The sequence below is a fragment of the Megalops cyprinoides genome, chromosome 13 (genome assembly GCF_013368585.1).
Source record: "Megalops cyprinoides isolate fMegCyp1 chromosome 13, fMegCyp1.pri, whole genome shotgun sequence".
Lineage (NCBI taxonomy): Eukaryota > Metazoa > Chordata > Actinopteri > Elopiformes > Megalopidae > Megalops > Megalops cyprinoides.
This window is the reverse complement of record NC_050595.1, coordinates 4736910-4763699: the sequence shown is the minus strand read 5'-3', so window position 1 is coordinate 4763699 and position 26790 is coordinate 4736910. Positions and strand designations below refer to the sequence as shown.

Below are 26790 nucleotides of genomic sequence, written 5' to 3'. Positions count from 1 at the left end.
GTGACTGCCGTTAACGCAGACCCACAGCGGACGAGCTGCCTCAGCGGTTACCGCCCGGGCACCTTCCTGGCGTCCTCAACCCAACCGCGTGGCAGAGGCGTTTGATGGAAGGGGCGAGCGAGGGAGAACGGCAGAGAGAGAGAGACGAGAGGGGAGAGAGGGAAGGAGCGTGAGAAGACCGGAGGGCAAGGGGAGGAGGATCTGCCGATTAGGAGAGTCCGCGCCATTGCTGGTGGCATCGCAGACAGCCTCAAGCTCCATGGACGTGGATGAACCAGCACTGGGAACATAAAGGAAGGTTAATTAGAACGGCTCGCTGAAAATTAAGATAAGAAGAAAAAGGAAAGAAGATTTCATTTTTTTTCTGTTGTTCTGCTGGGGCACAGACCCTAGCTGAGCTTGGGCTCATGCAGTAGTTATCACAACTGAAGACAAGAACCACTACCACTTCCAACAGGGTGATCTCTGAGTCTGTGGGGACTTTACAAACTCAAGGCTGTGGAATAAGTGGAGGGGATCAGCAGTGGTCTGACTGTTCGGGAACATCATCATCATCATCATCATTATCATTTTCATCATCTTCATCATCATCATCATGCTCTTTGAGGCTTTGTCCTGAGAGAAGAATCTGCCCTACACACATCTAACCTGGACATTAAGAGATATCACAACGGGCAGTTTGGAAACTTCTCCTGGGTTGGCAGTCTGGATCTTTTCTGAGATCCCCAAAATGCAAAAAGTGGTGACAGAGGTGCACCTCAAAAGGCCGAGGAGGTCAAATTTTGGGAGGGCCTCTTCCGTGGCCGGTCTGGATGCTTCGGGAATCCCAACAGTGATGTTGACCAGCCACAGGAGACTGCTGGACAAGCGGTCCACACACAGGGTGTTCCCGACAAGCCCCTCTCCCACAGACATGGGCCCCCGGATTAACACAGAGGGTAAGTGACCCCGCTTTGGCTCAGCCCAGGAGAGGGGCGCTTCCTGCTGTCTGTCATTCCAAGTCATACGGTTTGAAAGATTAGGAAGTAACGGTTCTCAATCTGTTTGTTTTCTCGTGTTCCTGAACACCCGAACAGCAAGCGTTTACTTTCCCACCGCTGAAGTGCGAGAGCTGCTAACAAGCTCTGCACTGAGGCACGTGGGAAACCGCTTTTCTGAAACACTTTTACAAAACAAAAGAGGCGTAAAGGGAGGCTAAAATATGTGTTTTTTATACCGTGTTATGCTCCTTACCGCTTTTGAGGAATGGGGTTCAGTTCATGATAAGCGTGTTTTTTCCATTTTGTGGAATGTCTGCCTCAGTACCTTAGTGACTCCCCTTGGGTCAGTCTTACTCAGCTCTGAACCTAACAGCACTGCTAACCAGTTCCCCGCATAGCTAATCCAGTCCAACCACAGCTTGGTGTGGCACTTAGGGGCAAAGCTGAGCCCCACAGACCTACTGTATCTCGTGTCGTGCCTGCAGGAATTTGTCAGCTCTTCAACCATTTTTTTTTTTTTGTCCTATCAATGAGAGTCAGCATGCGAGGAGACAGGAGAATACAAGTGCTGACTTCTGCGTTTTTGGATTGTTCCGGATCAGAGTGGAATTTGCAGGAGATTAAAGGTGGAGGATTTGGTGTTTCTGCCTCTCTCTCTTGCCCCTGTGCAGAGTGTTTGTTTTCTCAGTTCATGCACTACCCCATGAACACATAGCGTGCATATGCAGTGATTGATGGTGATCTCAAGGAACAGCCTGGAACGCTATGGTCAGGTGGACCTTCACAAATCACAGACACCGGTAAAACCGAGCCTCGGAGTGAAGCACATTTTAAAAAGAATAATTACATCGGTACTTTATTGACTCTAAATATTTAAAGAGTTGCCTAATTTAAGCATTAATACCCAGGCCTAGTGAATTACCTGCACCAGCTCCCCTTTTTCTTGGTAGTAATGAGCTTTGTGAGCACTTCCATGATAACCACACTGGAAATAGGTTTAGTCATAAGCATGGTCTGTTATTTGCTGATAAAATGAGAGGTGAATGCAGGTAAAGGCCTCCTCCATCCGCTGTTGTTGGGTGTTGGGTCTGTGTTACGAGCTTCAGGCCTATTTGCAATGTAGCCAGGACTGTTAGCTGTAAAGGAGGTTTACCTGCTTGTGAAGTTGGTTAGGGAGCGTAGGGTGTGTGGGTGTGTGTGTGTGTGTGTGTGTGTGTGTGTGTGTGTGTGTGTGTGTGTGAGTGTGTGTGTATGTGTGTGTGCACGCGCGCGCGTGTGTGTGTGTGTGTGTGTGTGTGTGTGTATGATTGGGGGAGGGGGGGTTCCTCATCATCGCCCATTTGTTATCTTTTTGAGAAGCTGTCCTTCCCCAGGCGTTATGAGAAACAGCAGACTTCCTGTGCTGGAGCAGATGTCGGAGGGGTCGGGCACAGCTGCAGCGGGTGATAGCTGACAGGAGGCAGGGAGATGTTGGAGAGCTGGCTCCTTGTGCCCCCCCACCCCCCACCACCAAAAACCCTCCACCCCTTATCACCACACAGACAGGACACAGCATGCACCCCCCCACCCCTACCCCACCCCAGAACCTGGAACCAGCAGCCCTCAGGGAAGTGTTGGGGTGTGTGTATTATAGTTTTTTTTTTGGGGGGGGGGGGGGGGGGGGGGGGGGCAGAGAGCTTGTGGCAATTTTTCTGTTTCGCCCAGAAAACAAATCAAAACAAAATTCTCAGTTTCTTCTTGGTGTAAACATCTTCACAAAGATTAGCTCATCCTCTGCTTCTCATATAAGTTGAAGAGAGAATATTAGGGTTGGGGGAGGGGGCCTGTTTTTCATTTTCATGTGTCTGGTACATGCTGTCAGTTGGGGCCGTCAGAGGATGCACACACAGCTGTGAGAGCTACTGCTGTAAGGGTTGGGGGTGTGGGGGTGTTGGGGGGGGGAGGGGGGTGTAAGGGCCAGGGTCCAGCTGTCCCAAGTTGGAAGTGAACCTGAGCTAAATGCCCTCTCTATATCCTAGGATATACAGTATCTCTATATCCTTTGCTCACAAATCATTGCTGCAATCCGTTCATGCCCCTCTTCAAGGTGCTTTGAATGGCAGCAGGCACCAGATTCTATGTCCCGGGATCATTGTGAGGGTTGAGGGTCGTTGAGGGTGGTGTAGGGCAGCGTAGGAGTCCCCAGCTGGGGAGTCCATTGTGTCGAGTGCACCACGTGACGGGTCTTGAGTGTGATGGGTCTTGATGAATGAGCATTTGCAAGATGTATCACTCCATATCACTCTGTTCAGAGTGCCAGCTGCTCCATTGCCAGGAGCCGGTTGGCACCAAGGCCGTTTTTGCTCCACCAGCCGTTACAGCAGAATGCATGTGTGTGTGTGTGTGTGTGTCAGAGAGTGAGCGAGGAGGAGAGGGAGAGAAGGAGAAAGCAAGCACCCATCCTTCCTTTTTTTGTGGTTTCTCTGAGAAACAGATGCTCAGAGCTTGATACAGTTCATCATCCCCCTTCTCAGTGCTATCTGCAGCTGCAGTCCTGCTAACTGCCTGGACACTGTCAGCTTTCAGAGTGCACACACAAACACACTTATCAACAAACATGCAGATAATATACACACACACACACACAGACCTACATGCATGCAACCTAGCATATACACAAGCGATACATATGCTGCAATAGGCACATACACACACACACACACACATCTACCTACACACACAGTCCAGCATATACACAAGTAATGCATATTCTGCAATATGCACATATTCATACACATATATACACAGACACACACACACACACACACACACACATACATTTGTGACCTTCCTCTTTTGACTTTGTGCTCTAAGCATCATTCTCAGAAAGAATGGTCTACATCAAGTGCAACATCTTCATCATGCCCATTGATACCATCAGGATACAACTGTGTGAACCCTACCCATTAAAACGCAGGTCTCCATTCATAAAGGAGCCAAGGCAGTTTTATCTACAAGCTTTTTCTCCTTGTTTTCAGGAGGTTTGTCATTAGTATTCTAAAAAAGTCAACATTGCATTCCAGTAGATGAAATATATGCTCTGTAGAGTGCCCTCCGGGTCCAGCTGGATTGAACGGGCACTTTAGTGGGTGAGTGCAAATGTGATGTTAGAGGGTCTATGGATTCAATTTGTAAAGCCGGCATTGAGCGCAGGCAAGAGTAGGTGGCGTAATGACCCGTTGCGCCATGCTACATTACAAGCAAAGTGCTCTCTGGGTTTCCTCACAGGAATGAATAATCCGATTCAGTGTTTACGTTTGCAACACGAAACCTTCTTTTGTGTGCAATTCAAAAAGAGGATCAAAACGCAAACATCCCCTCACAGTGGTCTCTACTTCAACAATCTCTTGAAACGATCTCTGAATCAGTTTCAAGAGCATCACGCATCTTCTCCCTCTTCAGGCTGCTTTTGCAATGAAACCTAAACATTGCTAATGTGTAGTAGGGATTTCTCCCCACTTGCCACAGTATTCTGGCTTTTAGTGTGCCATTTTGCATTAGAAAGATGTTTTTTTTAGCTGTTCCACAAAAATAATGACAATATGCATGGCGGCTTTTAATTGAGGTTCAGTAATAGCTGATACTGAATGTGGATCCAAGCACTGAAGCACAATAGGAATGTGGCTCTTTTAGCCAGCAGAAACCTTATCTCGCTTGAACACACAAGCTTGCAAACTGGCGCAATAGGAAAGGATTTGCAATGTGTGAGCTGAGGAAATGCTATAGGCCCTCGTGTTGAGGGCTGCCTCTCGCCCATGGTGTAAGCTTGATTTACATAACTGACGCCCTGCACAACATTAACCGATATGGCCCGCACATCCTTCGATAGTTCTCCAAAACCATCAGATTGAGCAAACGCTACACGTCGCCCCTCTCTTCAGAAAGCCCCGGCTGTTTCGTTATCTTTCGCGAGACAGCGGCAGCAGTTTGAGGTCCGGCCCGTGGGTTCAGCTTGCACAAAAGGAGGGATCTCTACGCAACGTGCAAACGCGGAGGCTTCCCGCCGCAGAGTCCTGTGTATCTGTTTATCGCGCTCCGCGGGCTCTCCGGCTGCAAAATCCCGCAACAAAAAAAGCGCAAATTAGGGGAAGAATGAGACGCCGTCTCTTTAGAAACTGACAAGACGTCCACCGCTAATCCCAGAAGGCTTCAGCGGGGGGGCGAAAAAAGAGAGCCGCCAATCACTGTCTCCTCTTGGTGACAGGAATCCGTTCCCACCCCCCCCCCCTTCCCTGTCACTCAGATCCTCACACTCCTCTCATCCCCTCAGTGTCAGAGTTTGAGTTTGAGAGTACTGGGAAGGACCGCTACACCAATTCCACCATTGAATCATTTGGTCCAGGCTTATAGCTGCATAAAATTTTTAAAAGTAGCCAAAATCACTGTTCAGTAAAAAGGCACAAGTCAGACAACCATACCATTCAGAAAATGTCAGCGAGCTATGAGTTTGTTCAGACACGCGCCCAAGTCCTTCTCAGAGGAAGCGTCACATGTCATGATTAACCTAGCTCACTTTATCCTGTCAACAATTACAGCCCTTCCATGGACCGTGCTCTCAAGACAGCCAAGGGGACAGCATTTTTAGCATCTAAATTACACATACATCATAAACTCCATTCTCCCTGTACTGTACAATCTTTGAATGGACTTCAATGCTACCTAATGGTTTTAAATTTCCTCACGGTCACAGGGGTACAGATAGATGTGGAAATGATACAGTACCCCTCTGCTCACCGTGGGGAGTTCCCAGGAGGCTGCGTTTTATTGCATTGTGAAATCAACAGACAAAGAGGTCTCAAAGACCTCTCGGGTTAAAACGTGTTTATGTGCTCATTTCAACAGTGCAATAAAAGCCGACCATTTGGAGCTTTGTTGTGTGAGCGCTGTATCATTTCCACTGACCTCCTCTTTGCTCAGCACCTACCTAACAGTGGATGTGCCTGTGTGTGCCTATCTATGAATCTATGATGAAATATTTCACATTGCAGGCACTGACATACTGCAATTGCTCACTGACTTCACCATTTGCATCAGATAGAACTAACTTGGTCTGCAAATTTGTTACTCACAAGTAACAAATAAACAAAATTAAAAAGTTCACCAGTGCATTGTTCATTTTCTTATTTATACTCATACTCATTTTCTTCTTAACAAATACCTGTGACTGAAACCTCTACATTCAGCATCCAGATCATGATAACAGGGTCACAAAGTCAGAGCAGATATCCTTGCATGGATACAAGTAGCTTGCCTAACCCATTACTCACAGACTTTGTCTTGGAAATTCATGGTTAGCAAATTCGACCAGATCTCTGGGTATCACATATCAATGCACAAGGCATACAAGGTACAAAGTGTCTTGCTTTTTTAGGTTGAGCAATCACATCGAATGAATGGAAGCATTTATACACCTTTGCTACTGGGACAAATACCTTCAAAGTAATGCAGGAAAATTGGTCAAAAAATTCCATTTTTTGCTGGAGGCTAGCGCAATGTGAATTTTTTTCTTTTCACTTTGCAAGCTACCCCATAAAGACCTTTAGTGTAGAGCTCCAGGAGAGAAACACTGGCAATTTTAGTCTATTTGTTACAGGCTTTAGCTGTCTCTCATAACTAACTTATGGGGTATCCTGAGCAATTTATGAAGCTCTTTTTGTGGCTAGCTCTAAGGAGGAAATGAATAAACTCATACATAATCATAACCAAATATCTAATTAATTTATTTACTGATAACATCTCTCATCACAGATATTGTACATTTCCATCAGATATGCACTTCTCCCATAATCCTTCTGTTCTCTGTGCTTCCTTGCCTAGGGGGTTCTATTCGACAGAAGCAGCTTCCAATGCCCTTCAGGAATAGAAGGAGCCCACAAAATCAGAACACTTACAGCTTCCACAATGGCAGGGACAGGAACTTTAAATGTGACGTGCATGCCGCGGGCTACCTGGTCAATGGATAGAATGTCCGTGCTCTCATTACGTTCAAATATGTCTGACAGAGTCTATTAACCTCGGTGAATAAGAACACCCTTCTCAGCAAATTCTGAGAGCGCATGTCAGACAGATGCTTTAACCCGGCCCTTGGAGTAGGCGCACTAGAAAGCACCCAGATCTGTCAACAGTGAACAGGACTGCTTGCTGCAGACGGCATTTATTTGCCATGTCCCCAGCATCGTCTCTTTCCATATTTGCAAATGGGAGGCAGGTGGAACAATCTCAGGAACAAAAAAAAAAAAAAAAAACAGAAAAACTCACCTGGTCCAATGTAAAAAATTACCCAGGGTCCACCACAGTAAATATACAAGTAATGAAGGCATACGTGGAATCTGGATCTGTGTTGACTACAGATGTAAATAAACACCATGGTTATAAATACATCTAATAAATACATCTATATATATATATATGTATATATAGAGAGAGAGAGAGAGAGAAAGAGATAGAGAGAGAAAGAGAGAGTGCATTAAGGAAGAAAAAATAATAAAATAATAAAAGTGAGGAAAAAAAATTACATTACCTGGGGGTCTGGATCTGTCTAAGTCCTTTGTCATTTCTGCAAATGAGACAAGTCTATGTGTCTTACACTTAATCAAAAATAGTGGGGTATGCCAGCCGGCAAAGTAATAGACCTCAAATTAGTGTCACTCATAAAAAGGTCCTCGGAATGTGAGAGAAATCGTGGGTATCAATTATTTCACTCATTAATTCGCTTCCAAAAAGATAAGGAATAAATTAAAACTTCTCTCTGACAAGAAGCAAAAAAATGTAGCTTTGATATGATTTTCCCAGCGTTCGAATATGCACCTTGTTAAAAGAACAGATTCCGTTGTAATATAATCTTATCTGTTTTTAATTTATGATCGTTAAATATGATTGAAATCTTTTGTGACAGAAAAACTATGAATATGAAAATTAATTCCTATCGTTTTATAGTAATTGACATCTACAAAAGAGTTTTAGATGGTAATACATGTCCTACAGCGTGTCCTTAGAGAGGAAAAAAAACGTACTACTTAAAATTTATTAAACAAAGACGATGCTTAAATATTTGTAATATTTAAATCATGCAATCGTGGTCGTAAAAGGGAATTTATCTTGCAGTCGCATGTTTTGTGGGAAGATATTTAAGGATTTCCACACCTGACAAAAAACATATCATTATTTTCTTCTTTATGCCTTTGCGTACTTACCTTACTCTTTAATTTCAGTGTCAACAATCTGGCTGTCTCACTGGTTACAACGCGACTGATGTATACGTTGCGTTAGCACGGCGTGTAAACTGACGACCAGCAAGGCCTCTCAGACGCTGTCCGGTGATGCTAGGAAACAGCGCCCCCCACGGGCAGACAGGGAGAAATACGAGAGACAAAATCCCTGGGATGAGTCCGACTGGAAGAGCACCTTTGCGCGCTTATTGCTTTCACCTTGGCAACCAAACTGCTATTTGAGAGACTGAATGGCTCTGTAAAGAGAAAGCGCATCTCCATTACAGTTGGCATAGTCAATAAAAAGAGACATGTGTCCAAGACGAATTATACCTGCATTCTCTGCATGTGCTAATTGCCATTACAACACTTGTGCACCTATTTCCCGTATGGGTCATTCAGATATTTTTGTTGCTGACAATAAAGCTAAAGTACAAAAATAAATAAATCGTCAAAAATCTATGCCAGGAAAAAACAAATTAATAAACAGCTTTATTACTAAATATTTTATTGGCAAAACTTAAATCAATGCAACATCATTATGATTGTGAAATTGGGACAGTTATTATTATCGTTATTGTTATCACTATCCATTGTGCCATTATGTCTTACACAGAATAGTAAACATGAATGCAAATAAATAATTTGGAAATTAATAATGAAAAGCTATTGTAAACTAGGGTAAAGGAAAAACCAGGCAGCGCACAGGTGTGCGTGTGTGTATGTGTGTGTGTGTGTGTGTGAGAGAGAGAGAGAGAGAGAGAGAGAGAGAGAGAGAGAGAGAGAGACTAACAGGAGGAAAATGTGTCAGATACAAACTCACTCGAGGCGAGGTACGTTTTTGTTAAAGAAGTGAACGAAATCTTTTAAGAGGGAGATTTTCCGTGGTGTAGCCAGTGCTATAGCGGAATCGAGCAGCGAGGGAGGCTGTCAACTCGTGGGTCTGAGTTGTCAAAGAGAGAGAGAGAGAGAGAGAGAGAGAGAGAGAGAGAGAGAGAGAGAGAGAGAGAGAGAGAGAGAGAGAGAGAGAGAGAGAGAGGTTAGGAGCGCTGGAACACGCATCTCCGCTCCAGATGGTGCTTTAAACGCAGACAGACGGCTGCGGAGCGGATAGAGGAGAGAGACCCACGTTCGCAGCACACTCGGCTTTTTCAGAATAACCAAAAAAAGAGAGAGATGAGGACAAACGAGACAAAACGCAAGTGCGACCACTCGAGGTAACCGCAAACGTGCTTTTTTTAAACGCCGTTTGTTGGCTGGAATCGTGTACTTCCATCCATACTCGGCTGTTGAATGAGCAGTCGCTGTAGCCTGAACAGACGATCGGAACGGAGAAACAACCCCCGACGTGTAGTCCCTCACTGAAGTGACCGAAGAATTTATTCATCTCTTCCCCAGTTGATCCTTTGACAGGAACCAGATTTCTGTGGATGTATAACGGCTGATTCTGCCGATTTTGGACAGTTTTTTGTTTGTTTGTTTATTCACGCCTTTTAAATGTTGAGGTGCTGAACTGGGATCAGCGGAGGATCCATGCCAAAATTAATTGCATCTTTGTACGTTGGAAGAAGTACCACGACCACCGATCTGGGATTCTATCTTCGGATTCTCTGATAATGCAAAGAAAAGGTATAAACTTTGCGTTTTAAAGTGACTTTGTTGTTGTGATTCCCAGTTAAACGTGCTTAATTTTTAAAAATTATATTCATTTTTACTGTCCAAAACTGCGTGCTCACCGTATCCATCGTTTTCCGGAGTCTTCTGGGGCAGCAGAAGAGTAAACAGAAAATGAGGCACAAAGGAAAAGGTCAAATTTAGAGGAAGACAAAAAGGAAACGACACTAAAAGAAAATGTGTTGATTCTTTTCAACGAACTTAATAAGCTGTCATTTAAAAAAAATCGAAAGGAAAGGCAAACCAAAGACTGATTTATTTTAACGGACCCCCGATCTCAAAGTTATCGCTTTCCAAGACGAAATATCCCCCCGATGTTTAGCTGGGAAGTGAATTACCTCATAATTTATTTCACTGTAAAGTCAACACCGCTTTAAACCCAAAGGAGTCGAATATTTTCTTTGTTTTAACGAGCGGTTTCGAACAGAAAACGGATTTTTTTTCTTTTTTCAACGACAAAGAGTAGAACTAACACCTTTGCATGGTGTTCAACAATTCTTGAGGCTTTATTCTTTTTCCTTCTCCAAATATTTAGGATTTGGGTGTTTTAATCACTTTTGTTGTTTTATGTGGATTATTGTTGCTGCAATTACCTCAGCTTGACCTCGACCTTCACAAAGTAAGTGTCCTAATTTTACCGTTATGTTATTATGTAGTCACTTACCGCTCACATTTGTGTGTGTGTGTGTGTGTGTGTGTGTTTGTAAGATGAGCAAAGGGTATAGAAAAGGGTACGCTTATATGAAACAAAGTGAACAGTACTTCTCAGTTCTCAGATTTCTGTTATATTTGTTCTGGCGCATAATGTAATTGCAATTCCATTCATACAACCGCAAAACACTAATGCTCTGAAATCGTGAATGAAATGGTGAATCCTGAAATGCATAATTTATGTACGACTATAATTTTGGTATTGGGGTTATTTTCGACTGAATTTTTTGAATTGTCTGTCAGGACAGAAATGATGCCAAATAATTTTGTGTGTAGCTTGTGTACTCTCGTTAATCCATACAAATTCGGACATAATTGCAGTCATATTTCAGGAGCTCCTCCTAAAAGACTAAATAATAAACAACAATTGGTCATTCCTAGACAGCCATTGTTTGTGTGCATCTCTGGTCCTGGCGTGTCTTTGTCGCGCACACCGTTCAGCCACTCCTCCGCGCTGTCAAGTTTTCTGCCCTGTCAGCTCTTTTTAAGCGCGCTCGTACAGAATTCATATTTGCGTCTTCCTTATGGCATAGTTTAAATGTTTAGAATCCCGCCTTTGCGAGTCGTTTTGTGTGTTGTTGCCTGTTCACAGCTGTTCGTTGTTGTATATTAATTAAACCCGTTGTTGAATTTGTGATGTTGCTGAGAGCGTGTCGCACCTGTCGTGATAATCCTTGACGGTGATTTTCTGATTGTGCGTGAATTTATTTCAACCCAATATGTCGCGATTGTAACTCAACAGACGGAGACGATGGCATTGGCAATTATAGTTTATTTTAATTAGGCTACATCACTGTATCACTGAATACATGCTTTAATTTGTGAAATGATTAGGCCTACTAACATTTTAATTTAAAAATTCCCTATATTTTATGACCATATTGATTAAAACGATCAGATTCGTGTTTACTTTTTGTTTTGTGTAGCACGCCATTGGATCTTGCATTTGAGCGCCGTTCGCCGTGGATGTAAAAGGGTGTGGGTCATACATTGTGTGTATTACAATAGCCAAAGTAATGCACTCAGTTCGTCGGGACCTGGCAGATTACAGGACGTTTTTCACGCAGAAAAAAATGCTGTTTTTGCTTGGGATGTCATACTGCTTTGAGTAGGGTGGTCTCTTCTATGGCGGTTTTCTGAGCCCGGGCTGATAAACTCTCATTCGTATCCCTGTCATGTCGATCAATGGACGTTTGCTATCAGCATTGAACTTATAGATATAGATGTCTCAATGGGTGGATTACAGGTTGAGGGAATTTCGTGAGTGGGGAGCTAAATGTTTAGATCACTTGTGGGGACTCCAGAGTGTCAGCTTCATGCTAGCTCACCTACCAAGGTCTGAAGTGGGAACCTTAAGGACAAGAACAACCCATGTCAAAGGCATCTCACTGCAGGCTGGTTCATGCCAAGGCCTGCTGCAAAACAGTTGTTGTCTTGTAATTTACATTATATGCAGAAAGGTGTGTCAAATGTTTCTTCAAGTTTTGTAAGTGTGAAATAAAGTTGAAAGATGAAAGATAATAAAAAAAACCCACCAGAATCTGATCCAATAAGATCCAATAATAACCGTCACTGTACAACTGCTGTACAGCGTTTTCAGAAGTTTGAGGATTGGGAGTTACCAGCGTCTTAAATGCGGCAAAACGGATCTGCATAGGCCTAACTCTCTCAGTCTGGCGGCCAGAATCGTCAGTACACAGCCAGTCAAGGCAATGAGTGAGTACGCCTCTGTTCTGGGGCGTTAGAGCCAAGGAATTCAAAACGCACAAGATCCTGCTGCCAGACCATCAACAACACCAGCCCTTTAATATATAAATTTTAAAAAAGGGGGGGAGGTGGGGGGTGGGCATGCTTGTGGCCCAACACCACTTGAAACGTCTTAGCCATAGATTTTTTTTTTTTTTCAGTTGCAGTAATAAAACATACAGAGTGTCCCCCCCACCCCCCACCCCCTGCAGGACATGAATTAGTAATTAAATTGGCCCTGGTAAAGATCAGCTGAATTATTGAGCAGGAGATAATGGACAGTGCGGTGGATGGGAGGTCCAAAGGTGAGGCTGTGGTACAGTCATTCGGCAGCGCAGCACCTCACCGCCGGTGTCTGCCGCTATTACAGGCAAGATGTCCCCAATTCATCATTAAGCTCTCCCTCTTAAAAGAAGCCCATTCATTATCCGACGGGAGTGTTTATTCGATTTGTCTTCATACCTCTGCTCACCAGACTTGCATAGATGTCCGCTGTTTAACATCCTAGACGAAAGATACTGCGTCTTTTAAAGAGAGCAGCTCCGTGCCAAAGCCAGATGCCAGTGGGAGGATATTGCTGTGAAGAAGCAGGAGCCTCTCTCACTGCTGGCAACCGTTCCACCAGAGAAACCACCCTGAGGGGGGACACGGCCAATGCAGAACGTTCCCGCAACGTTGCTGTAAAAGTGTCAACAACGTTTCGAGAACACCAGGAAAACGTTGGCCAAGGAGAGAGAAGAGTACAGGCCGGTGCTGTGCCCTCTCTTTTTCTAAATGAAAAAAAGAAGACGGAGACTGTAGGCGTTCAAAGTTTTTGCGAACACACCCAGTCAAATCAACTGTACTTTATTCGAGGTGATAAAGCTGACAAAATTTATAGCAGTGTGTCAGCAGTCATGTGACTTTATGTGTACAGTAAATAGTAGTGAGTGGGAGCTGCAGGGGCAGTATAGAGGAACAATCCATTACAGCTGGAGGATAAAGGTGTGCGAAGTGTGACATTTTAGAACCATAATTTGTATGCGTATCAAATAAAACCACATGTGCTGCGTCATTTCATTTGTACTATTAATATTATTGTGTTCAGCTGCTGGTATGACTTAAAATAACAAACAGAGGGCCTTTGGAAGGCAATGGGGCAAAGTGTGTCTGCAGAAAGTGCTACAGTAGTCAGGACAGAGTGAACAACAGAGTGTCCGTGGAGGGTGACACAGTGTAATGTAACAGTGGGATGCAGCGTTAGCGTGTGTGACAAGGGGTTAGCGTGTGTGACGGCCGCTGCTAGGCTCCTCTCACCTCAGCGGTACCACCTGCAGCAGGAGCGGAGGAGCCGGAGCGTGGGGGATGTAATTATTGTAATCCGAGTGCTTGCGGTGCAGATGAAGTTTGCTGCCTCCTAATTAATACATGGAGCAGATGGTAGTGGTGGTGGTGGTGGTGGTGCTGATGGAGGCAGGGAGGGGTGTGCGCCGGAACAAGCTGTACACGAGTGCTAGGGGTTGGCCTGTTAGCCTGAGGGTCAAGTAGTTCCCAGCACGGCGTCACCTGTGTGCTTTTAAACTCGCAGTCCCTTTAAACCTGTATTATTTTATGGTGCCTTGTGATTACAGCCTTCGCAGTTAGGTCCGTGTTTTACATATTTCGCCTCCACGGTCATTATGGTTCTCATCGCTGCCACTGTAGAGCACAGACTGTGGTTAAAATTGACCTGTGCTGTGCTGATCTGGGATCAGGAGAGCTGCAGTCTCGTTTCTGCCTCAGTGTTGTTTTTGCCTGTTGTTGAGAGACCGGCTGTTCTCAGATTGCTTGTCGATACACTGGTGTGATCCTGCTTTACCCCCGACAGCTCTGAAACTTTGACTCGCCTCGGCTGGAGCAGCCGGGCTGATTCAGGAGCCTGGAGCGAGCGAAAATGAATGTTGGAGGTGGGAGAGAAGGAGAAGGAGAGGGTGGTGAGACGGCGGTGAGATTGTGGTGAGACAGCAGTGTTCCACTTGTCGTAGGATGGCACAGGGGTAACAAGCAGGCGTTGTAACCCAGAGGTTGCCAGTTTGACTCCAAGGGGGCGAAACTGCTGTTACACCCTTAAACAAGGTACTTAGCCAGGATGTCTTCAGCAAACATGCAGCTGTACAAATGGGTGGTATGTCAGCTATGTCATTTGCTCTAGATAAGGGTGTCTCTGAAGCAAAGAAATAATGTAATGTAATAATGCAGGGCACAGTAAAGGGTTTTTTGTTTTTTTTTTTTTTTGGTTGGGGGGGGGATGACAATAACCAGGCAGCAGGGAAAGCTCACTGCATCCTCAACGCGAGTCTTTAGAAGCATTTTACCATCCAGGAATCCAAGCCCGTGAGCAGCCGGGCTGATCAACCCAGCCAACCTAATTCCATTCCTAAAACACTAATGCCATTGTGCAATCACACAGGCGAATCTCCGCCTCAGCCTCTCTGGGCCGAGACTGCCCGGTCTTCACTGCGCCGGGGCCTGGGAGATGCACGCTGTTTTTATTTATTCGTCTGCATCGTAATAAGAGCTCCAGGAGTCTGACCGCACTGATTTCAACATTAGCAGCCAAAGAAAGCAGTCGGGGGGGGACGGATAAATTCTGGAGCGTTGATATTAATTACAGGCAGAGAAAAAGACTTTTCAGAGAGGCTGAATGAGAGTTAAAGTCCTTTTGGTTTATGTGGGAGGGACTGGAAAACCGGGCTGGAAAGGCTAGCTCCACCAGTGGAGACAAAATCTATCATCTTAGGAAACTGGATAGTGCGGTGTGTGTGTGTGTGTGTGTGTGTAAGAGAGAAGGGGGAGAGAGAGAGAGAGAGAGAGTGAGAGATGGCGCGTAAGAGACAGACGAGAGCTGCCCAGACAATAACACGCTGACGGTTATGTCCGCAGGAATAGGAGACGCCCTCACATCTATGAGAGTTGGGCTGGTTGTGCTGCTTGTGAGTTTTAATTCAATCTGAAGTCTGCGCAGACACTCAGGAACATGTGGAGGGCTGGACAGATGCGCCGTAGCTGGAGAACTCTGCCAAGGGGGGGGGTGGGGGGTCTGGGCATGGGAACTCAAGCTTCATAAAAAGGGTGCCAGCAACCGAAAACCAGGGGGTTTAAGCGTGAATGAGTGGTCAGCGCATGGTCGGTCCGGATGGTTTCGTCCTGTTTATCCCCGTGAACAACTGGGAGAGGTTCCACCATTTAAAGCGGACGGCGAGCTAGAGTTTCCCTCACATGTGTTCGACATTACTGTGACATGGTCGGCTCTCGGGGGAGAACAGGAATGCCAGAGCACGGAGAAGCCGGCCAGCTTCCAAACATCTGGCCAAATGAGAAACACATGGAGACTACAGTATGGGAGCTGGGAGTTAACTTGGCCCAAAACCACACACACAGACACACACGCACACACACACTTTCCCTCTCACATGCTCACATAACACATGCTCACACTCATCTCTACTTCCCCTCACTTTCTCACACTCTTATGAACACACACACACACACACACACACATACACCACACACACACTTTCCCTCTCACCCTCAAAAACACATGCAAAACTCAGCTTTACTTCCCCTCCGTTTCTCACACTCTTCTGAACACACACACACACAGACACGCAACTTTGTAGTTATTCACACAGTTTGTGCTCATGTGGCTATTTGCACTGGCATCTCACTATAGCAAATATTTATTAGCTTACCACAATATGTAAATCCTGCCAAATGATGCTGAGTCTTCACAGGTACATGTACATGCAATTGCTGCTGCAGAAAAATGTTCCAGTTACTGTTCAGCTAGTTAATGTGAATGTTTTCGAAGAGCTTTAGCGTGACAAGGCATGAATCAGCAGAAGCACAACCGTACCTTTCTGTGGTTTGAAAACTATGACATCGTACACAACTGCAAGCAAAAGAGGCAAAAAAAAACTTCTATTTGAATTCTGCATGCCGGGAGAGAAAAAAAGAAGTCTAAAAAAGATATTTGTTTTTCCAATCACTCAGTGTTGTCATTGACGTGACATTGCAAACACTCAACAGGAATGTTATATCAGTGCTTTAGACTCTAATTAACAAAAAAAAAAAAAAAAAATTACAGTAGCGTGTTTTGTGATGACAGGAGTCTCCTAAACTTCCCTGGATCCTAAGATCAGACACAGGAAGGGGGCTGGAATAATCCCTGCTAGCGTCGCGTTTAATCACACATGCCAGCGAAGTCGGTATCGCCGCTTCACAGACTGAAATAACGAATTTCCTCATGTCTCCGCCTCGCCGCCAGTGGAAGTGGGCCCTCCTCAGTTTTTGCGGTCCCCAGCCAGCCGGTTATCAAAGCCAGGGACACTGACTTTGTGAGATGAAGCTAAAGTTATTAACCGTCACGAGTCACAATGAGTTTAAAGGCATCCATGAGGCTCTGGGCAGAGTCAAAGATTGCCAGGCTGAATGAGAGCACGGTCTTGCCACTTATTTGCGAAATTAAAAGCCGTTATCTCCCAGAAACAGAAGCGCTACGATGGACTGTTTCGCCATTAAAACGGCTTTAAGCCCGGCAGTGTTATTCACTCTGTTATATAGACCTTAATCTATGGTGTAGGCCTGCTTCACCCTCTCCGCTGATAAGTTCTTAAACTGCAACTTCAGGAAGAGTATATTTATTTCGGATACAAACTGTCATACAAAATAAATGAAATAAGGAGAGATTGTATTGGTGCCAGTATCTCGCTGCTAATAAAAAGGTGCTTTCAGGAAGGCATTCATTCCGTTAAGAACGTCTGCATAGAATTCCTTCGGAGAGGTTTAGATTCCAGTGTCCGCAGCAAAAAAAAAAAAAAAAGAAAGTAAGATACAGAGTTGTATTTCATAGACGTGTCAATTTGTGTAAAACATAACCGCTCGGTTGTATTTATCAAGCGCAGACGAGGGGAGAGAGGGAAAACGGGGGGGAGTGAAAGAGCCTGACAAGTTGGACATTTACAAGGGGGAGCAACGCCAAGGAGCCCAGAGGACCAGCAGGGGAAGAGAGAGTTTACTCGCACAGAACACAGCACAGACATTAACAGCCAGATTCAATCCTTTAGCCACGGCAGCTTTTCTCTATCTCCGGTATTCCTACCAAACACTGAAAACACCAGCATTAAAAAAAAAAGAAAACGGCAAAGCCAATACCTGTAACGGTTGTTTTGGATTTTGAGGGCATGAGAGCAAACCCGGTATAAAAACCAACTAAAATGTGCTTGCCGTCTGCGTTTACAATGGTGGCAGTTTCAGCATCTGGTTTAAATACCAGACATATGGAAATCCACCTATGGAAGGATTATGTCCCCTTCAGCTGATGCCCCTTGAGAAGATTTAAAAAAGGCAAGCCATGAATTAACCTCCAAGAGAGCTTAAGAAACCTTGTGTTTCTACACCTTTCCCATTGTTCTATACTTTCTTTACCGTTGGGCTATATTAAAAAAAAAACCCTACTGCATTAATAGCACAGGGTCATTTTAATTAGCCTATCATTAAATGCAATTACTTTGCCAGTCATAGGTCCATCAATATGGCTGCACCCCCTGTGCCTTTCTTTTTTTTTTTTGAAAAGAAAATAGTGGTGGTGTTGGTAGTGGCTTCCAGCCGTCGTTTTGAAATCCCAGAGGCGTTTGTGTTATTTATTTCATTAGCTACTGTTGCTGGCTGGGAGCTGAACGAGGACTCTGGATTGGGAACCTGTCAGGCTTCTGTTTAACTTGTCATATGACCCCCATCGCTCACCCCACAGAGACGAGGAGAGGAGACGGGGGGAACACTGTCGGTGGGGGGGGGCAGCGGTCACGTGACTCCCCCAGCTGTGTTAATGGAGAGGCGACGTTTCAAAGATCAGATGCGCAGCCACGTAGCCCTAAGAGAATGCCGTGTAGCCGTAGGAGAATCATCTGGCATGGGACAGCAAACAGAAGGGGAACAATGGAGCGAGCAGATTAAACAGTCGTATGACGGACGCCCGACCCCCTGACCGGCTTTAATGAAACACGTATGGAAAAACAGCTTGTGGGGACGTGCATGGCCAGTCGGGTTCAGAGGCAGGATGTGTCTGCGAATTTCCCCGCTGACCTTTCGGTTGTATGGCCATCAACAGACCAAAGCCTGCGTTCAACACTTATCGTGTTGCTGCTCCTCCTTGACTTTGGCTGACAAATTGACGTCACCTCTGTTTGCAGCTTAGGTGGCATAATGGGTTTGGGTGTCTCTGATATGAGCATGAAATGTGCAAGTGAAGAATGTAAAGTAAAGAAACACTCAATTACAGTCCTTAGTATGACAAAAGACAGAGTGGTAGAGTTAAATCCAGGCTTTGGCTAATGAGAATATTGAGTTTCTGGGGAAAGCCTGGAAACTGTCTGAGGAATTGTTTTGTAGATGTCAGAGAGGAACAGTCTGTCAAACAAAAGGCTTCCAAAGATGATGAGCTTTATTTACAAAAGGGCCACAGTGTTCAGGGCCACAGTGTTCAGTGTTCAAACGTAACAGAAACGATAATGCGCAGTGCGTGATGGAGGAGCTCGCTCAGCTCCATCACAAAGATGTGTACCTTTTTCCCCCTGTCACACAGCTTTGACTCATTGAGTGCCTCATTTCAAGGTTGGTTATCGGCTCCGTATCCCTCATTTCTTTGTTCCATATAGTGCTCTGGAGTTTTTTCCCCCGCTCTTTTCTCTGCCACAGGGCCGGATGTGGTCTCCGCAAGGTGAAGGTGGCTGGGCAGAGTTCAGCCGGTAGCAGAGGGCAGGTTGGAGCGAGTGACACACGGTGCTTTTGTGCACCGTAAAGTGCAGGCCGGGCGGGCGGGGTTATGTAAGGGACAGAGCAAATAAGCGGAGCGCTAGAGCTGGTGCTGCAGCTGGCCTGACCCTGGCAAGGGAGCGAACGGCGCGGAGACATCTGCTGTCAGACCCCGACGCACACCTGTCGCAGGAAGCGAGGCCGCGCCGCCGTTTCCTGGATACACCTCCTCACCCAAACACTCCCACACCTCCTACAGCTTCAGAGAGAGAGAGAGAGGGAGAGAGAGCAGGAGAAACAGAGAGAGGGAGAGAGAGGGAGAGAGAGAGCAGGAGAAACAGGAAAGGGGGGAGAAAGGGAGAGACCGAGACAGGCATGTGGGAGTGAACAGCGTGCATCATTCATCGCAGCTAAACGAAGTCCAGTGAGAAAGTCCAGTGAAAATAAATAAGGCGTTTCTCCACAGACATTTCACACGTCTGCTGGCTTCGCATTGTAGATCCTACACAGATAAAGGGGGGGTGTCTCTGAAAATCTTTTTTTTTTGACAAACACAGATCACTTAAGACCTTCCCGAGTCTCCTCTCTGAGACAGTGATGTACCGTTACCTAATATTCCCACGGCCAGCTGCCCTCGCTGCGGCAGGCTTTAAGCTCGTGCAGATGCTCCGCCGGCTCCGGGTGCGCCTCCGTTCCGGGCGCTGCCCGTGGGGGGGACAGGTGAGCGCGCAGCAGGAAGTGATGTCACGGAGCCAGGCAACAGACGGCGGGCGAGGATGTGGCCGGGCTGTTTGCTTCTGTCCCCCAGGGTGGAGCTGTCGTTGGCACGCCTTACTCTTTTGTTTGTCAGGATTGTCAAGGCGGGTCCAGGGGAGGGCCCCTGTTCCTTATTCCCCAGTCGCCCCTTGCACTGCCTGTTTGCAATTAACAGGGTAATTAAAAGCTTGATGAGCTAATTGGTGTTTGGTGGAGCTGCAGGTGTTTTGATCTGGGAGCTTGTTTGTGTAAGTTCGCAGAATAAACAGATTCTGATCGGGGGTAATTTTATTTTTGGTCCTTGTTTTTTTCCTCTGAGTTTAATACACTGTGGCTGTTTAAGTGAAGCAAGTTTTACCCTCACAGATCACAAATGCTCACAGTTATTACTTATCGCTTTAAAAAAGGCATTCATTTTTGGCTTTTCACTGACAGTAGATTGACTGTATTGTCTGTTTCCAATAAAGAAAAAAATATATAAGAATCTTACACAATACTGTTTCTCCAATGCAGTCTGAGAATCTTCTCAGAATCTGTATTCTGTGAAAATAAAAATTCTGCAGTTGTTACCATTGTTCGTAATAAAACTGTAGTTGTATTGAAAACAGAAGTCGTATTGTTGCATGAATCAGATTAACCATGGGAGGAGAGGAGGCCACCATTGTTCGTAACAAAACAGGTGTGCTCGAAACACAAATAAAATTATTGTGCGAATCACATTAACCAAGGCAGAAATTACATCATGTTTAGTCTGGCGTTGGCTTGAACTATGACTACATCCTCATGCAAACAGGGAGAAATGCAAAAACAAATTTTATTTCAGTGTTTTTTTTTTTTTTTTTGCTTTGTTGAGATGAAATTTTGGCACACCTTTCGGTGAATCTCAGCTGGCAGGAGTGTGTCTTCATCTCCTTCTGACAGCCGAGGTGGAAATTACACAAGGGAACTGCGCGAGAGGCCCTTCTTCCTTCTCTTTTCCCCCTTCTCCTTCCCTCCCTCCCCCCCTCGTCATCCCTCTTTCCCTCTCCCCCCCTCCCTTCCCTGTTTTCTCTCCCCCCCTCTCCCTGTCTCACACTCTCCCCCTCTCTTCTCTCTCTGTCTCATTCTCACTTTCCCTTCTACTTCTCTAGATTTTTGTGTTTTCCTCCTGTTCTGCTGTGTGCCCACTCCACCCCCCCCCCCCCCCCCACACACACACACACACACACACACACACACACACACCCCCACACCCCGCCACCCGCTCTCAGCGCTGGCAGATGTGGCGGTGACGGCTCTGTGCCCACGTTGCCGCCGGTCCCCAGGTGGGGAGGAGAGATGACAGTTATTGATGTTCAGGTGCGGCCCTCTCACCGGGGGCCCCCTCGAGCAGGCCGGGAGACGGTGGCTCCCTCGCTGCCTGGTCTTAATATAACAGCAGCAAGACAAGCGTTACCGAAGGCAAGGGGACAGCGACAACAAAGCCTAAACAAGCGGGCAACAAGTGTCGCCTGAGAATAACAGGCAAGCGCGTTGAAGCGCGCCACCATATGCTATGTGGGAGCTCTAAACAAAAGTGACTTTGTAACTTTTTTTTTGAGCTGGATTCTGTCATCCTACCCCCCCCAAAACAACCACCCCCACCTTCCTCCCCCACCCACTGGCCCCACCCACCCCCACCCTTTGGGTGCTCGGGAACAGCGCTGAGACATAAATGTTCACTCAAACTGGGTCATATATAACGGTTTAAACAACAGACCAGTGTGTGTGACATGAGCGATTACTCTGGGCCCTGGGTGTGAGCCCTTGCTGGTGTGTGTGCGTACATGGGTGTGCGTTTGAGTGTGTGTGTGTTTGTCTGTCTGTGTCTGTGTGTGTGTGTGTGTGTGTGTGTGTGATACCCTGAGTGGCTGTACACTCCTCTCTGTCTCGGACAGAGCCGGTGCCCAGCGTTGCGCTAACACACTCCAGATGGGCCTGACCGAAGAGCTGTTCTTGGCACAGCCCGCCGCAGCAGAATGTCACAAATACTTTCCTTTATTTAGGAATGGCTCGGGGTTAGGGACGAGCGAGAGAGAGGGAGCGAGAGGGAGGGAGGAGGGCAGAGGACCAGAAACGTAGAGAGAAACAGCTCTGTGCAACATCTGGATGTCGTTAGCAGCCATCGGGAGCATCTGAAAAGGAAGTTTTTTCTCTTCCTTTAAGTTAAAATATACTAAATGCAGCCACTCTTCCTCATAAAAGAGAGCACATGGGCACTAGCCACCGGTGATTGCTGGGGTCCCGTTCACTGGTATCAATAACAGCCGCGTGGCACGATGCAGCAGGCCCAGACCGACAGAAACCAATGATACATGTTACTCTGCAGCTACTCTGGCCAGGAACTCGATCCCGAACCCAGACCCACTTTGCTTTTTATTTCATTTTCTAATTTTGCTTCTTTCTCACTGCCTTAAAGCTTGCATGAGTTGGTTTAACTCTCCGGCCGCGGTGTTCGTACCGTAAGAGGATGGCAGTAAGCGGAGCGGAGTGAGAGTGCAGAGCAGACCGCGGTGCTCCTGCGGTCATGGAATGAATAAGCGAGAAAACAAACCAAAAATGCATCTTTACCGCGACTCATCTGACTGTTCCAGCGGCCCTGTTTTCTACCACCCAGAAAAGACGGATCCGAAGGGGAGGGGAGTGAGAGCGTGTTGCGCGGGCCGGGTTGTCTTGTGTTTCAGCGGGTGCGGTGTGTGAGGGGTGCCTGGCACTGTGTCCGGCAGCTGCGTCCGCGGGCTGTGCCCGGAGCAGGCGGGAAGGCTCGCACCCGGCCGGCCCGAGGTCCTCACGTTGAAGTCAGTAATAATGACCGCAGCACGGCAGTCCGATGCACTGCCCGCGTGTAGATCGAACGGAACCCGCCCGACCCGGGAAAGTGGGTCAGAGGACCGCCTCTCCGTCTGGGCACCCCTGACAAGGGAAGCAGCTGGAGCGGGACGGGTGCCGGCCCTCACCACAGCTGGCCCGGCCCTGCCGTCGGGCCGTGAGCGTCGCCATGGCAAGGTTTCCGTGGCGGCAGACGCCCCGATGATCTCCCGCTGTCGTGGGTGTGGTGCGAGTACACGCCGTCTGCAATTCCAAACATCTGAAGCACACACACACACAGACACACACATACATACACATACACACACACACACACACACACACCCTCATACACATACACACACATACAACCATACACATACACACACACAGATACACATACACACATACACATACACACACACACACACACCCCCATACACATACACACACATACAACCATACACATACACACACACAGATACACATACACACATACACATACACATACAACCATACACATACACACACACAGATACACATACACACATACACATGTGTGCACACACTTGCACTCCCATCTCAGATCTGCCCCCCCCCCAACACCCCCACCAGTGTTTGCTTTTCTGGAACATATTTGCTCAGCCGAGGAGATCTGCTTAGCATCACAGAGATTCATCTTTGAAAGGGGGCAGTGGTGGGGGGCGGGGGGGGGGGGGAGTTCGGAGACCTTTGAAACATGCACTCCTCCAGGGTTCAGCCTGACCCCTGCCCCTCGCTTCCACCCTGTCATTAGCCAAATTTAGAGCCCCCACATTTTTAAACAGCTGAGGATGCTCTGAGGTCTGTTTTATCACAGAGCTCAGAGAGGTGGTTGTCTACAGCTTGGCAGGGCTGAAGGAGCTCTTTCCCCTGGTACTGGGAGAGAATACGGCAGTGCCAAGACTGGAACTTCTCTTCTTTTCCCCCCTAAATCAGAAAATTAATGCTCCAATGGTGGTCCTCTGTTCACAATTTGCAGCGGGTCTTTTGAAACGCCGGCGAGATGAAGTAACGGACATGTCTGGGTTGCGTGGTGGGTTTTTATTCCGCAGGTGGAGATGGGGGCGTGTCCCCACCCCACGCCGTGGAGCGTCTCCCGTCTCATGCCTGATCAAAGGGGCCGATTTCGCGATGACACCTCGCCTCTGATCAAAGGTTCGAGGAGGCGGAGATCAGAGACGATCTGCAAGGAGAGGGTCTTGTCAAATCCTGTCTCTCCCCCCCCAGCTCTGATCTTGACGCTGGTGTAGAGTTTTCATGGAGGGAGCGGTGTCAGTGGCGTGGGGGGGCAGGGGTGGGGGGGTTGATAGGTGGGGGTCAGACAGAGGGCTGCGGGGGGGGAGTTGCCGGGGCGATTTGGTGCGTGGGTCCCGGGGTCCTGGGGCCGAGGCGGGGAGCACTAATCCCTGTGTTTTGAAGCGAGGCCTGTGTTTGTGTGGACTCCTCAGCGGCCCTGATGGGGAGCAGATGTGTGCGGGCAGGCGGGCGGGCGCTCGGCCAGAGCAGCTGGGAGAAATTAAAAACAACAGCATTCCTGCGCTGGAGACGGGGCGAATTACACACAGGGAGCAAGGGACACCAATGCAGAGGGAGAGAGGGAGAAAAACGCAGACAGAAAGAGGGAAGGAAAGAGAGACAGGGAGAGAGAAGGACAGAGAGATAGAAGAAGGGAGAGAGAGAGGGATGTAGAGAAAGAAGGAAGGAAGTAGGGGACAGGCTGAGAAAGGTAGAGAGAAGGACGCAGAGAAAGAGAGGGAGAGAAAGAGTTAGAGAGAGAGGGACACAGAAGGAGAGGGAGAGATAGATGTAGGGAGAGAGACGCACAGAGAAAGAGAGAGGAAAAGAGAAGGACACAGATAAAGACAGGGAGAAAACAGAAGGTAGAGGAGGGGAAGAGAGAAGGAGGGAAAGAAAGAGACAGAGAGAGAGGGACAGAGAGAAAAGGAGGGAGAGAGAGAGAGGGACACAGAGAAAAGGGGAGAGAAGGAGATACAGAGAGGGACACAGAAAGAGAGGGAGATAACAGAATGTAGAGGAGAGTCTGAGAAAGAAGGAGAGAGGGACCACAAGAGAGGGAGAGACAGAGGCAGACAAAGTGGGACACAGGAGAGAGAGAAGGAGGTAAAGAGAGAGGAACACAGGGAGAAGGAGGAAAAAAATGAGGTAGAGAAAGGGACACAAAGTAAGAGAAAGAAAAAGGTAGAGGAGAGACTGAGAGAGAAGAAGAGAGGGAGCACTGGAGAGAAAGAGATTGGGACATCTGGAGAAAAGGACTGAAGGGGAGAGGAAAGAAAAAGCCCCTGTCAGACGGTCTCATGAGGGTACCGTCGTGCTTCTGAGTGTCCTGGACAGCTCCACACAGCGGCTATGAACACAGAACACGGGTTCTGAAGACAGAACAGACAGCTAAAGAAGCATCACAGGCTTCTAATGGTGTGTCATTACGCGACGGTTTCCTCTGTGTTTGGGGCTTCAGAGGAAGCTTGCTTCCTCAGAACTGGAAGGACACCAAAAATAGCCAGAGAATTACTAACTACACTGTGCTGTCGTGAAGGGTTGTTTTCCTCCTCATTTCTTCATGACACGGAGGAATTCGACAAAACGTTTTTCAGACGGCAGAGATCAAGCCGGTTTACTATATAAGGATACAATTTTAAAATATTCCATGACACATGCTGTGCTATACGTCCAGTAATATAATTCTTTCCAGTTTTCCCTATAGAGTTCCATTAAAAACTTATCCAGGGAAATCCTCCAAAATCCTATCCCACTCTAAAGGAAAACACATTTCTCACTGAGTCTTCAAGCCGCGCTGATTGCTCTGAGATCAGGTTGGCTATTTGTCGTCCTTTCATATTTTGGAAATTTGGTTGTAATTTCAGAGTGGGGTCGTGGGGTCCTGGCAGGAATAGCGCAATCTGAAAGTACTTGTCTCGTCTTATTCTGGACTGAATCCATTTGCCCATGTGGACATCCTGATTAGATTAACGCGACCACAACCTCTGCGAAGCACAGGCAACATGTTGTGGTCATATGCACAATGCGTATGACTGACAGTTCATCCTGGCCCAGTAGTTAAATACAGGGACGGAAGGGATGGGTCGTCTGGGGGGGTTTGGGTGGGGGGAGGGCAATTCGAGGCCATCCGGACCCTGGGAAAGGGCCTCAGATGGTCTCAGCGCCTTTTGGGCTCCGTGTCTCTCTTCTCTCTCTTTTTCTCCCATCATGCATTTCTTCTGTTCCCTCAGCACAATGGGCGCACAGATGGCGTGTGTGGCCGCAGACGACTTTCTAATCTATTAAAACTTGCATCCTGCCCTGTCCGCCGTCCTTTAGCTGGTCAGATTAAACAGCTGTCTGTAATCCCAGTGTTTGGGGTGGTCAGCCGGGTGGCCGCATAGGGCTTCCCCCCCCTTACTTTTGACCTCCTCCTTCCCCCCCCCCCCCCCCCAGAGAGTCTCAGTCCTCCAGACCATCCCAGGGCCGATCCCTCCCGAGGATTGCACGGCAGTTGCTATGCAGGGAGGGACTCCCCCAGGAGCAAATTAAAGCCTTAACGAGACGTGTTTTGTTGAAAGGTCCGCTGTGTCAATCAAAGAGAAAACAGTGTTTACCTCTTGTTACATTCGGCTTTCTTAAAATAGGTTTGAGGCAAAAAGGAGTCTCGTTTCGAATGAGACACAAGACGATGCTCTCTATGCGAAGGCCATGAGTTTCATTTCTTAAAGCTTATCTTATATTCCTATTATGATTTTTGGAAAAGAGTCAGACTGCTATGTCTCAAGCCTCATGACAACATTAAACATCTTCAGCATTATCATGAAACCCTGCGTACAGTTATTCTGGTAAAAAAAAAACCTTAAAGATAACAAGAAACGGGTTGAAATAAAAAAGTAAGTTTAGACAGCGAATAAGCTCTGTCTTTTGTCAGGTGACAGGCAGCGCTGTACTCTGTAGGCCATTTGTCTCCATCTATTCGCTGTCCTCTCTCAGCACCGAGCACAGCTGGTGCTGATGGCCCCCCGCGAATATGATCA

The 26790-nt window shown here is 47.0% G+C and overlaps 1 protein-coding gene across 4 annotated transcripts in view; it reads left to right on the top strand.

The window, feature by feature from the left end:
• Positions 1 to 757: 757 nt before the first annotated feature.
• LOC118788350 (protein CBFA2T3-like) overlaps positions 758 to 26790 on the top strand; it is a 49390-nt gene continuing 23357 nt past the window's right edge. For 3 of the 4 annotated variants that reach the window (XM_036544314.1, XM_036544312.1, XM_036544311.1), the window contains exon 1: positions 758 to 938. In XM_036544314.1, coding sequence (XP_036400207.1) covers positions 836 to 938 — 103 coding nt within the window. In that variant the 5' untranslated portion in view covers positions 758 to 835. Of the gene's footprint in view, positions 939 to 10261; positions 10521 to 26790 lie in introns of those variants that run through there. The other variant, XM_036544315.1, reaches the window with a different exon arrangement.